The sequence below is a fragment of the Eschrichtius robustus genome, chromosome 3 (assembly GCF_028021215.1).
Source record: "Eschrichtius robustus isolate mEscRob2 chromosome 3, mEscRob2.pri, whole genome shotgun sequence".
NCBI lineage: Eukaryota > Metazoa > Chordata > Mammalia > Artiodactyla > Eschrichtiidae > Eschrichtius > Eschrichtius robustus.
In genome coordinates, this window is record NC_090826.1 from 112806050 (window position 1) to 112819890 (window position 13841).

The 13841-nt window shown below is 48.8% G+C and overlaps 2 protein-coding genes across 2 annotated transcripts in view; one reads left to right on the plus strand and one right to left on the minus strand.

Moving 5' to 3' along the window:
- Nucleotides 1-13841, minus strand: part of KCNN3 (potassium calcium-activated channel subfamily N member 3) — a 177831-nt gene that overhangs the window by 134675 nt on the left and 29315 nt on the right. The gene's annotated exons all lie outside the window — the stretch shown is intronic.
- Nucleotides 8292-8933, plus strand: LOC137761321 (bolA-like protein 3). Its single transcript, XM_068538226.1, has 2 exons — nucleotides 8292-8580; nucleotides 8890-8933. The coding sequence occupies exons 1-2, from the start codon at nucleotides 8292-8294 to the stop codon at nucleotides 8931-8933; spliced, it is 333 nt and encodes a 110-aa protein (XP_068394327.1).

The following is a 13841-nucleotide window of genomic DNA, read 5'->3' on the forward strand; positions in this document are numbered from 1 at the left end:
GACAGACAGTGAGCAGCCTGACGTAAGGGATGGGGGTCTGCATCATTGTTGCGAGTGCAGCCCAGACCAGGCCTGGTATGGGGCGGGCAGGCAGGAGATGTTTGTGGAGTGAAGGATGCCAATGGTCTCAAAATGAAACTCATAAAGTCAAGTTGGCCTGGGCCATTTCTCTGTGGCCCTCCACTTTGTCACTCCCAGAAGGAGATGGAACCTGATGGCTGAGGGACATCATGCAGTTAACACAAGGGCATTCGGGTCCGAGCAGAGGGTGGCCTGGTAATGGTTAGTGAAACCAGCACAACGACCAGGACACCAATTAAGAAGAAATCATCCTCCCCAGGCCTCGGCTCTCCCGCTGTGCGATGCCCCAAGGAGGAAAAAATGGTCATTTGGGAGACCATGCTACCAAAATATCAAGTCAGATGGGTCACCCCTAAGGCCACAAACATAATTCCAATTAAGGAGATGATTTCCTTTACAAGGTCTGAGCAGAGGGGAAATGGCATATCATGAATTCTCTACTGCGCGCTTGCTTATAATTTATTTTCCTGCCCCACTTACAACATTGGCAAAGATTCCATGCAATTCAATCAAAATGTTTTATTATATACTTGCCATGTGCCAGGCACTGTGCTAAGTGTAGGAGGTAGGAATACACATGATGAGGTCTTTCTGAAGGCAGTTTGGGGCTTGCTGCTCCTAAAGTAGCCAAGAGCTGGCCTACTAGGACTCTTCCAACATGAAATAAGCACTTAACAAATGTTTGTTGGGTGAATGAATGTGGAAGGGTCAAACGTTTGAGCTATATACCAAGGCAAAATGAAACCAGAGGGGGGTTGAGTCTCCTCACCCCATCAGGAAGTATGCAGGTGGGAAGGATGCCCACCAGGCACCAACAGCCCAGGCCATTCTAGAACTGAGGGACCTTGACTCCCACCCCAGAATAATTAAATCAAATCTCTGCAGGTGAGGCCTGGACACTGACATTTAAAAAAATATTTCAGCGATTCAAATGTGCAGGCCAGGGATGAGAACTGCTGCTCTAAGGGCACAAGAAAGAAGTGCAGAAGGCTGGGGCTGACATCATAGCCTTGAGGAGACTCTGTTGAACAGTTAGTCGTATGCATAAGCAGTGGAGCTCCTTAGAGTTAAAAGGAAATGTAAAAGCCATCTAGTTAAATGGCTCATGACTCTCCTCTGTAAGATTCCTGGCATATGGTCATTCAGTCTCTGCTTGATTACCTCCAGGGACAGGGAACTCACTTCCTATCAAGGCAGCCTATCTCTATGTTGGAAAGGCTCTGACATTTTCACAGATCTGGCTTCAGCTTTCTCAGGTGCTTAGCCCCCAGTAAAGCTAAACAAACAAATGCCTCTGTGAAGCCTCACTCTGATTTTGACATCATATGTGCCTATGCAAAAGTCCTCAATAAGTGAGCCCCTCCCCAAGACAAATACCAATAAAAATATAGACCCCAGGCCTGGAGGCACCCCTGGAGGTCAGCTCATCCCCACCCTTCACTCTACATGAGGACACTGAGGCCCAGTGGGGCTGGCTCGGCCCCTATCGAACACCAGCCTGTGTTGAAGCAAATCTTAGAACCTGGGTATTGTGTCCCCCAGGCTTATGCTCATGGGGTAGGCATCCCTTCCCACCCTGTCTCCCCTGTTTCTGAAGATATAACAACTCTAAATGTATCTGTTCTCCAAAAGCCTAGATCCCTATCCTGGAAGTCACCTCCAAACCTCTCACCTAGCCACTTTATTTCCTTCTCCAATAAACAATCTGCTCCTGATTACCTTTCATCCTCCTCTGCTTGTGGAATGTGAGCGCTCTTGGCCAGTCAGCAATTACATCACTCTTGTGGTGTCAAAAAGCCCATACAGCCTTCTCCAGCTTTGATGAATGCACACCTGTCACTATGCATCTCATTCTGAAGGTCCCAGTCCCTGCCATCATCTTGGGAGAAGCACATACTAAAGGTCTCTTGTCCTAGTCGCAACATGCATCCTGGCAACCTGGGGGGTCCTCAATTACAGAAAACCACTTAATCTTTCTTCACCCCCCAGGTGTGGCAGAGCCCTGCCGAAAGGCTGCTCAGTTTGCCATCACCATGATGGGTTCTCCTTGCAAATATCCGCTGCTACCCTCACCAAGACCATGGTCCCCATATTTCCTCCAACTTGCAGAGCCCCCCTTTTTTAATGTTCTAGAATGTTGGAGACAAATAACTGTGCTTTCTGGATGGCTTGCTTTGAAGTTGTTTTCTTTTCTCTTATTAAAACCTATCTGGCCCCCAAACCAATAAAACAGCAGGAAATCACTTTGCTCTGCAGAAGGCTGTGTGTGCACACTGGGTTCCCAGCTAGAACCAAACCAGCCCAGACAGGGCTTGACCCAGGACTGGGGTTCTCTCTCCCCATCCTGCCCCAGGACATACACCAGACTCCTGGATTCTCTGCAGGAGCTGTGGTCAACCAATTGCAATGAACTGGATAAATGCATCTTCAGATGGATAGAATCTGAAATAAGAATTCTCACCACCTGACAGCCACAGAGAAGCATGTGTTGGTTTTAAAAACACAAAGCAAGGCCTACAGACTACCCCCACCCTTCATCTCTCAGACTCATCACCCCCTCCCCCCAAGCTCTCTTCCCTCTTTTCACCCTCCAGCCCCTGCCTCTCTCCGCACCAGAGGCTGCTGCGGCGGCAGAAGCAACACCATGATCCCACCTACACCTTCCAACCTCATCAGAGGTTTCCACAGCCCACTTGTCTGCCCACTCCCAGCCTGGTGCCCAGAGGCAAGACCACTTCCATCCCCTCGCAGGGCACAATCAACCCCTGAGCCTGGCAATGTTTGGGCCAAATGAAAATTTTAAGACGCCCAGAAATCACATATGGTGAGAAAAACAACCGCCTGGCAGGCTCCACAGACATCTCTGAAGGCTGGAGCTTCCCGGATAAGGAACAGCCCTGTCCTGTGTTTCCCCTGCCACGTTTCCAGGCTTCCCAGAGCAGCAGCCCGAGGACGGCATCACCCTCCTTCCACTTCCACACCCGCACTCCTGCCAGTAAACGTGAGACAGCAAGTCCTCCAACCCAACGCACAGACTCAGCTGGAAGGGGCCTCCTGGGCCGTCTAGTCCAACTCCCCCACTTTGCAGGCAAGGAAATGGGGGCCCAGAGAGGGGGCTCTGTCCTAGCCAAGGCCACACAGCAGTAACAGAAAGGGCTAATCTTGCCCTGAGTCTTCGGAGGCCTGGGCCGGTGTTTTTCCCACGTCCCCACTCTGCCTGCCCATCAGTCGCACACTCCTGAAAGGGGCAGCACCCCTGTCTGATTCCTCTCCCACCCCTCTGCAAGTCCTCAGTTCACGTTTGGGGAATGAACGTTTCTTCTATGGCTCTCAAGGGCAAATCAGGAGAAATAATAATCACCTGGCCCAGGTTCTCCATCTTCTTTTTGCCTAAAACTCTAAAAGCTTAAACATAAATAAAGGGAAATGGTCTGGAAAAATAACCAGTTGGCATGGAACAATTGGCATTTCAGAGCTGCATCAGAAGTGGAAATACTGTTTTTCAGAAATTCAGCACAGCCATGAGTTGTTAACTCCTAGCCATTTGGCACAAGCTTTTCGATTGTTTGGATATGATGGACGATGTTGATAAAAGTGGTGGAGACCAAACACGGCTATTAATAGGCTGAATGTGGCACTTTTATCTCTCTCTTTCTCACTCACTAGCTCTCTGGCACCAAACTGTTGCCAACCCGCCTACCTTTGGCTCTGAGGTGCCATCACTTCCAGCAACAGGGCACCACAGGAGCCGTGTCTCCTGCCCATGTCTGAGCAAGTTCATCCTCGAGCCTAAAAGGCCAGGGCTGCCGGCCAACGTGGGCTGCTTGTGTGTGCAGAGCTTCAAGGGAATCACAAGGCCTGAAGCTTCCTTGGGTGCAGTCCCCACCTCGCACAGAGCATGCAGTAGATCATCACAGCTTAGGGGAGTCAGGAAGCTCTCAATTCCCCCATGTATTTCTCTTATCCACCTCCTCCCTGCAAGAATTTGAGGCAACCCCAATCTCAAGGCTGGAGCACATCCACCCTACTTGGCCCAAGTCAGAAGTGTTTCAAGGCAGAAGGATCCCCACGGTTCCCTAAAGGATACTGCTTCTGGGAGCTCTCTCCAGATTCAAACTCTACAAGGATTTACTGAGTACCTATGACATGTCCGTCTCTGAGCCCACCCATTTTCATATAGGATCGCACTTAATCCTTACAACAAGGAATTATTGTCCCCACTTGACAAATGAGGAAACTGAGGCACACAGTGATCACACAATTAGCTGAGATCACATGATTAGTAAAGGGAGGAGTCTTCTGATTCCGAGTTCAGGATTGGAGAGGACCCGGGCAAAGGCCCTGTTGGGAAGTGTGCCCTGCACTCTCCGTGGGTATGGTCACTTTGCTGCAGCTCTTCTGAAGCCTGAGCTGCTGGTTCTCTCCCTCTGAGCACCACGTGTTTCCCCAGCCCCAGAGCTCCCTGATCCTGGCCAGCTGTCCTCAGCCTGCGTTGGCTCACCCACCAGGGAAGCCATGGCAAAGATCACAGCTGGAATGGTTTGTCTCTAGCACTATTTTTATTATCCATTAAATGAGAGTAAAAATACTTTCTTCCTTCCAGAGTTATTGTGAAGACAAATCATAACTGGAAATGCTCAACCACCTAGGGATTCCCAGAAGCTCAAAACAGTCTATGCACATGTGGACCATACACATCCAGGTTTGCTCTGGGGAGACCAGCTTATGTCTGTTGTCTAGCATAATTATTAATATGAGTAGCAATTATTAATATCGTACTCTCAAAAGTGTCCCCATTTAGACAGTGAATATGTAGAGTGAATCACACGATCACTCTACATACGTAGCATTTGCTGCCTTAGGGTCTGAGAGAACTGGGGGCCCCCTCCCTGCCCTCTGGCCTCCATGTCTCCCAGCTCCCACACCCACCTTGTCCAGTGGCAGGGGTGGTGCTCAGTGCTGCAGACCCTTGGCCAGGGTCCCTGCTACCAGGCTCACAGACAGGCATCATTTTGTTAGATCAAAGTAATTATTAGTAGACAGTTTTTAGCAGGGCAGTGTCACAGTGCCTGGATTAACTGCAATTATACGTCACTCCTTTAAGGTTTATTCCATCAATTATGGACAATCTCAGTCACGTGCCTAGCTGCCTTAACCCTTTGTGGCTTGAATTACTCAGCACAGAAGAGGCTGTAACCATGGAAAAGGCTGAATATATTTGCTACTGAATCATTGCCCTGTGGATGTCAGTTTAGAGCCTCCCCGCTTACGAGGCACTTTCTTGCAGTTTCCTATTTGATCTCTGAGAGATAGGGAGAGCCACTCCCATCTCACAGATGGGAAAACTGAGACTTGGAATATTTAAGCAATTACCCAAGGTCACACAGCTAGGAACCCCAATTCTTCGAACACTGTATTGCCAAAACATTGTTTTCTTTAGCAATCAATGAGTGTGACCTGCACCGGAACCCTTCGGAATGTGACCCTTGGGCTTCAGTAGTCTGACCCGGCCCCAGGGCGAGGCATTTGGGTCAGCATCTGAGGGCATCCAGAGGCAGGCCTGCCAAGGAGTCAGTCCAAAGCATCAGATGCTGCATGCTCGCCATGCAGAGTCACCCTGTACCTGGAGCAATTCAAGCGGCCTTACTGTCAGAAAGAAAAAGATAAGAAACTCCAAGAAGAAAATGTCCACACCAGAAAAATATACAAACATGGAGACCCAGAACCTTCCTTCTTCCACTGTTCAGCAGGGAGGGTAGCCAGAAGGCACCTCTTGCTAGCGAGGGGATGGCAGGACACCCACAGGCCCCAGACACCTAAGGGTGTCTCAGTGTTGAGATGAGAGAAGCCAGGGGAACACTTCCTTCTACTTCCAGAGCCTTTATTTGGGCTCCTGCCCCATATCTACTATGCCCTGCACCGGTCACAGAACGCTAGTTCAAAGATCTCCGAGATCCCACCGTCCAAAGCCCCATTTTACAGATAGGGGAACTGAGGCACCAAGCAGGAAGGCATGCCCTATGACCCAGCTTGCCAGGGCCGAGCTGAGAGGGAGCAGAGGGCCTTCCCCTCTGCTGGGTTCTTGCTGCCCGTGGCTGTGAGCTGCCGCAGGGAACTGGGGGGCCGTCTGCAGTCTCTCGTGGGAAAGTTTGCTGCTTTCTTTCTTCCATCTCTCTCTTTCCTCCGCCCTCATCTCACTCTCCTCACCCACATTTCTTCCCTCTTGCATTATTTCTATGTCCCTGTTTTCCAGAAACAGGGTTTAAGACTGTCAGCTAGAGTTTCTACGTCTGAATGGAACTCACTGTGCTGGAGCCCCTGGGCTCCCACTGGGTAGTCACCCCAGACTCTAGGCTGCTTTGTGGCAGGGTCTGGGTCCTATTTGTCTCTCTCTCCCCATCACTTCACACAGGGCCTGGCACATAGTAGTGGATACTCAATAAGCACTCGAATGAATGAATGAGTGAGTGAATGAATGAAATACCATGCCAAATTCCCAAGGAGAGGAGAATCAAGCAAAATGATTCCATTACAGGTCTCATCATTCAGGTAGTAAATAGCACTTAGAATTGGGGGCGGGGGAGGGGAGTCTGAGTCACCTTTAAATTCCTCATTCCACTGACTAAACAGATACTTATTTGTTTAGAACCCATTGTTTAAGCCTTTAAATATAACAGCTGTGATCAAAGACCTAGGAAAAGAGAAACAGCAGCCAAGCTGTCCCCCGGGGCTCCTCAGCCTGGAGAAGCTCTAGGATCAGAGCGATAACCCTGCAAAGGCGGTGGAACAAATGATGCCTGTGAGGGAAACCTGTCTTTCCAGCCACAGCCGTTTTCAATTCTGCAGAAGTGGCTTGGGGGTCCCTGAGCAGGAAGAGCAAATGCTGGGGCTCCCGGACAACCACTGCAGCTGATGACTTGCTAAGCTTTTAAAACCCAGGTCAAAGCAAAGGAAAAAGACTGTACAGGCCAAAGGCACTGACATCTCTCCATGCAGATGTCCCTGGCTTCCGGGCGGTGAGTCCAAATCAGCTGCCTCTTGTCATTTGGGGCCAGGCGGACTGGGGGCGTGGGGAAGGGTTAGGCCCAGGGGAATGAATTGCTTCATTGAAGAAACCCAGCTGGGCCCAGGACTGTGAGTCGTGGGGAGCCAGGTGGGCTGGGGCAGGGGTGGGGGGTGCGGGGAGGGCGCGGAGAGAAGGTATTCCCGCAGGGCTGGAAAACACCAGGCAACTGTGAGCTATGAGGGTCAGAAGTGCACGTTCTTCCTGGAGAACTCACCCCTCTCCCTCCAGCTGCCACCAGCTGCCGAGCAAGGTGGGACAGCCAGGAGACATGGGTCAGGCGGCCAGAGGTAGAGAGACAAGTACAGAAGAAAAGGCGTGGGAGCCAAAAACAGAGGTGGTCATGGGTGTGGAGAGTGTCAGAGCTGGGACAGTTCTTGGGAGTCTTCTCATCTGACAAACCAGGACACTGAAGCCTAGACCTGGCTGAGGTCAATCAGCTGCTGGGCCAGATCTAGAATCTAGCTCCCTAGACCCCCTACTCCAGGGCTCCTTCTGCCACACCATGTAGACTCCACAGCAGTTAATATAAAACACAAACTGTGCTGAATGGGAGATATTTAAAATATTTTTAAATTTAAATTTAAAATATTTAAATTATTTGTAAACGATATGACCGATAAGGGGTTAACATCCAACATATATAAACAGCTCATGCAACTCAACATCAAAAAACCAAACAACTCGATTAAAAAATGGGCAGAGGGCATCGACAGATGAATGGATAAAGAAGATGTGGTACATATATACAAGGGACTATTACTCAGCCATAAAAAGGAACGAAATCGGGTCATTTGTAGAGATGTGGATGGACCTAGAGACTGTCATACAGAGTGAAGTAAGTCAGAAAGAGAAAACAAATATCGTATATTAACACATATATGTGGAATCTAGAAAAATAGTACAGATGAACTGGTTTGCAGGACAGAAATAGAGACACAGATGTAAAGAACAAACGTATGGACACCAAGGGGGGAAAGTGGGGTGCGGGGTGGTGGTGGTGGGATGAATTGGGAGATTGGGATTGACATATATACACTAATATGTATAAAATAGATAACTAATAAGAACCTGCTGTATAAAAAATAAATTAATTAAATTAAAAAAAAAAAATGGGCAGAAGGACGGCGGGCCACATTGGCCGGTCATGGAAGCGTGGAGCCAGGCCGCGGCAGCGCCCCTGCTCAGCGGAACCCGCCGCCTTCCTCTTCTCCACTGCGCTCAGCACATGTTTGCCTCGCAGACTGAGGGGGAGCTCAAAGTGACCCAAATTCTCAAAGAAAAGTTTCCTCGAGCTACAGCTATCAAAGTCACTGACATTTCAGGAGGCTGTGGGGCAATGTATGAAATTCAAATTGAATTGGAAGAATTTAAGGAGAAGAGAATGGTCCAACAGCACCAGATGGTAAATCAGGCATTAAAAGAAGGAATCAAAGGTATGCACGGGGCTTCCCTGGTGGCGCAGAAGTGGAGAATCTGCCTGCCAATGCAGGGAACACGGGTTCGAGCCCTGGTCCGGGAAGATCCCACATGCCATGGAGCAACTAAGCCCGTGCACCACAACTACTGAGCCTGTGCTCTAGAGCCCGTGCTCCACAACGAGAGAAGCCACCACAATAAGAAGCCCATGCACTGCAACGAAGAGTAGCCCCCGCTCACCACAACTAGAGAAAGACCACGCGTAGCAATGAAGACCCAACACAGCCAAAACTAGATAAAATAAACAAATTAAAAAAAAAAAAAAGGTATGCACGGATTGCAGATATTTACCTCTGTCCCCAAACACTGACCATGCCCTGGCTGTGTAGATGTTGCTGGGCTGTGTAGATGTTGCTGCTAAAACCTTGGATGAATCTTACTGCCACCATTCTTTCCTAGGCATGTGACAAAAAATTTATCTATTTTATTCATAGACATTTCCATATTGTAATTATAGAAGAATACGGCATCTATTTAGATGTTAATTAAAGGCAACAGAAAACTAAAAAAAAAAAAAATGGGCAGAAGAACTGAACAGACATTTCTCCAAAGAGGAAATGCAGATGGCCAACAGGTACATGAAAAGATGCCCAACATCCCTAATCGTCAGAGAAATGCAAATCAAAACCACAATGAGATATCACCTCACACTTGTGAGGATGGCCATCATCAAAAAGTCTACAAATAACAAATGTCAGTAAGGATGTGGAGAAAAGGGAACCGTTGTACACTGTTGGTGGGAATGTAAATTGGTGCAGCCACTGTGAAAAACAGTATGAAGGTTTCTCAAAAAACTAAAAACAGAACTACCATATGACCCAGCAATTCCACTCCTGGGTCTATATCTGAAAAAAACAAAAACACTAATTCGAAAAGATACATGCACCCAATGTTCACCGCAGCATTATTTACAATTGCCAAGATATGGAAGCAACTATCTATCTATCTATATCTATATCTGTATATCTATATCTATATCTATATCTGTATATACACACACACAGACAAAGGAATACTACTCAGCCATAAAAAAAGAGTGAAATTTTGCCATTTGCAGCAACATGGATGGACTTGGAGAGTATTATGCTAAGTGAAATAAGCCAGACAGAGAAAGACAAATACTGTATGGTATCACTTATACATGGAATCTAAAAAATATAACAAACTAGTGAATATAACAAAAAAGCAGCAGACTCACAGATGTAGAGAACAAACTAGTGGTTACCAGGGGAGAGAGGGAAGGGGGAGGGGCAATATAGGGGTAGGGGATTAACAGAGGTAGTAGAGGTACAAACTACCACGTATAAAATAAGTTACAAGGATATATTGTACAAAATGGGGAATATAGCCAATATTTTATAATAACTATAACTGGAGCATAACCTTTAAAAATTGTGAATCACTATATTGTACACCTGTAACATATAATATTGTACATCAACTATATTTCAATAATAAAAAAATTTTAATTTAAATTTTTTAAAAAGACCTAAATTTTTAAAAACATACAAACTGTGCCACCCCTCTGCCTAAAACCCTTCTGTGGCTCCCCACGGCCTCTAGGATAGAGGTGAACCCCTTAAGCAAGGCACCTGCACGATCTGACCCTTGCCTACCTCTCCAGCCCCATCACACCATAGACTCGAGCCATATTTTGTCTTTATTCACACTCCTCCAAAATGCTCTGCACTTTCATGTCTCTGGGTCTTTGCACATGTTTCCTGGGCCAGGAGTGACCTTCCTCTCTTGGCCTATCGCATTCCTAGTCAACCTAGACCCAAATACGCTCTCACTACTCCCACTGCCCCACCCTCCCGAGCCACCTCCTCTTCTGTGCTACCTCTGCTGGACATCAGGCCTCTCTGGGAAACAATCTAAGTGCATGAAGTATCTGTTTACTGGGCTGTGAGCTCTTTGAGTGTGGAAACAAGGTCTTTTTCATCCTCCGGTTTCTCCCTGACCCCCAGCACCTAGAAGAGTGCCCAGTATGTGAGAAAAACTCCATTAACATTTGCAGAATTAGTTATCAAATTAAGGAGTGAGTGAACCCCTGGGCAGCACTGATAGCGCCTTGTTTATGTTCCTCATGAAGCTACTTAACCTCCAGAAGGACCAGCAGCACTCAGAATACTCAACCCCCGATTTTCTCTCTGATCTCCCTTCCTCCCCACGTGGGAGGGCAGTGGGGTCTCGCCACAATCAGGAGTCATGTGAGGTGGTATCTCTGCGGGGAAAAGAGCAACGGAGATCCAGAGGCCCTGAGTAACGCCTGCAGCTTATGTGAACACAGGTCACTGAACAGTGATGGCAAAGCAGCCAGACTGGTTACTGAGTTCACTTTTCCATGAAACGAGCATGTCAACGTGTGGCCACTGCCATCAAGGACTCTGCAATTAGCAGTCCCCTGGCAGCAGGGCGCAGCTGTGCGACACCACCCCACAGCACGGCTCCAAGTCTCTGGGTACCTGCTCTGCAGGGGGAGCAGATCCCAGAGCCCAAAGGAGCAGCGAGTCTCCAGAAGACCCCTCAGGGGCTCTAAGTGATGTGACGTGATAGGCCATTAGCCTTCCAAATTCTATTTTCCCTACACAAAGTATGAACAGCATATTATACCTGGTTTACATCCCCTGAGCACCACCAACTGGTAGGGAAGGAAGGTGCCCAACTTGGAGAGACGACAGCGGGGACCTGACCTAGGGGCGGGGGTGAGGAGATCCACAAAGTGGACAAACCACGCACAGGTGACCAAGGGCTGGCCTCGGACCACTGGGAGGGTTGGCTGGGCTTGGACCCCAGCCTGGCTCTCACTTGGCAAGGCCGAGGACTCCCTGCCACATGCATGGGGCAGCCCCAGCTGGCAGAGAATCTGAGCCTTTCCAAAGCAGCCCTCGGCCAGCCCCAAGGGCATTTCTGGGGGTTCTGGCCACCAGTGGAAACATTTTGAATAATGGAGCGCAGAGGCAAACACAGACAGGAATAGGTGCCAGGAGCCACATACCAGAGCTGCCTCGAAGAGCTGCAAACATCTCAGAGGACACCCGGGCGGGCAGGCAAGGAGAGAGGCAGGCGGGCAGGGGCCGCCACAAGGCTGAGGAGGAGTACACGGGAAGCCAGGGATTTCTAAGACTCAACCTGAGAACCTGGCAGGAAAGGCACTGGAAATTGTCCTTCTCTTTTTGGTCTGTCTATTTGTCTCTTATAATTTATCTAGTACTTCCTGAAAGGTCACTGGGTGGCGATTTCAATACTGTAAAATTTGTAGAGATGCTCTCAAAGAAATGTACAAATTTCACAGGTTTACCCTGGCTTAAAGAGAATGTATTTTATTAAAAGTGTCTATTCTGAGTGCACTTTAGGCACTCAGATGGATAGGATTTGGCGACCGACTGGTTAGTGATCCAAAAGGCCTCGTGCTATTAAAAGATTCACTGTGTTTTTTGCGGGTGGTAAAAAGAAATAGAAATCAAAGGCATTTGCCAAGGTATGGTTTGTGGATGGAGGAGAGAGTGGTGTGCGAGATCACAAAATGCTTTGTTGCCTTCCAGCTCCCCGAAGCAGGAAGCTGGGTAAGAAACGCAGATTAAAAGCAGAAGGATGCACGTCCTGCGAAGACTCTCCGCCTCCTGAAATCTCACAGGACCCCCTCTCACTTCCCTCTCTCAGCTCCTCATTAGCTAGATTCAATCTTTGTCATTCAGAGGAAAATAAACAGGGAGCAAGCGCCTGAGGGGAGAAAGAGTCCCTATATTGGAACGAAACAGCTTCTACAAGCAAACACCTTTTTCCTCAGCCCCAGTCAGAATCCTCTATTTCTCTCCAAATAGCAGAGCCATTTCCTTCCTGTCAGCCCAGTGATGCACAACTTCCTGTCAGAACAGCTGAGGAATCTAGGGAAATGTGTCTTCCTTCACAGCCTCCACTTCAGGTCTGCCGAGCCTCCAATGGTGCCAAGGAGCAGAGTAGAGGGTATCAAGGAAGGGGCCCCTCCCCAACTCTGTCCCCATGGACACCCTCCCCTGAGCCCAGCCCCACCCCAGATCAGACCACCACATCCAGACTTAGCATACCACATGTCAGCATCTTGGCCCTCTGTCTCCTAGAGACCTGCGTGGGGACCAGCCCTTCCATCTGCAAAGCCACCAGGAAGAGACTCATGGAGCCCTGGTCATGTGCCATCAACCCCCGCTCCTTCCAGCTTCCCTCTCAGACATCCTGGTCTGATCATGAACTCCCTGGAGACTGTCAGGAAGACGGAGGCCTGCCCTAGGGCTGCAGAGACAGTTTCTGGTTTAACCTGAGAGGGGGAAAAGAAGGAAGGGCTTTTCTAGTCCAGATGGGCCACAGTCAGCCACTTCAGGGTCAGCACTCAAGGCAAACCCACCATGGAGAAGAAATGAAAACCCTCCTTCTCCCTTCAGATCCCACAATAAATGGCATGACAGGCAGGGAACTGAATTAAAAAATAATCACCTCCATTGACTGAGTCTTCCCCACATGTCTGCACGATCTCCTTTAATCCCCCCCAAACTCTATGACGTGGTTCCCAACTTTGCAGCTCAGTATCACCTGGAAAGTTTTTGCAACTCCGGATACCAGGTTGCACCCCAAACCAATGAAATCGGAAGGTAGAAAGCTGGAAATCAGACATTATTAGCACTATTTAAAGATTCCCAGGTGATTCCAAAATGTAGCAAAGTTTGGGAACCACAAAGGTATTATTACTCCCATTTTCTTAATGAGGAAATTGACACTCAAGGAAATTAAGTCACTTGCCTAAAGTCACACAGCTTGTAGGTGATGGAGTCAGGATTCCAGCTCACACCTCTGTGATTCCAGTCTGGAGGCCCCCTCACTCCAAACTTCCTACAGAAAGTCTTTCAGATCTACCAGGTACTGCTCTCCCCGCTCCAGAGCAACCCCAGGGCAGGAGCAAGGACACCACGGGCAGGCGGGGCTGGGGAGAGTGGGCTGAGTGTGTGTGACGGGCCTCTCAGGGAGTAATGTAATTAGTAGGTTCTGCTCCTTCCTCATCCACTTGAATTCTCTCCAGAACAAAGCCCTGGCCTGAGAGGATCCCAAGAGGATGGCCAGGCACGAGGGAAACACAGCAAGAGTGCATGTGTGTGGGTGCGTGAGTACAGGACAGCGGGTGCTAAGCAGGGCACACACAGCCTGGAAAGGGTGGGAGCCCTGGGGAGCCAGCAGGGGAGGGGCTAGT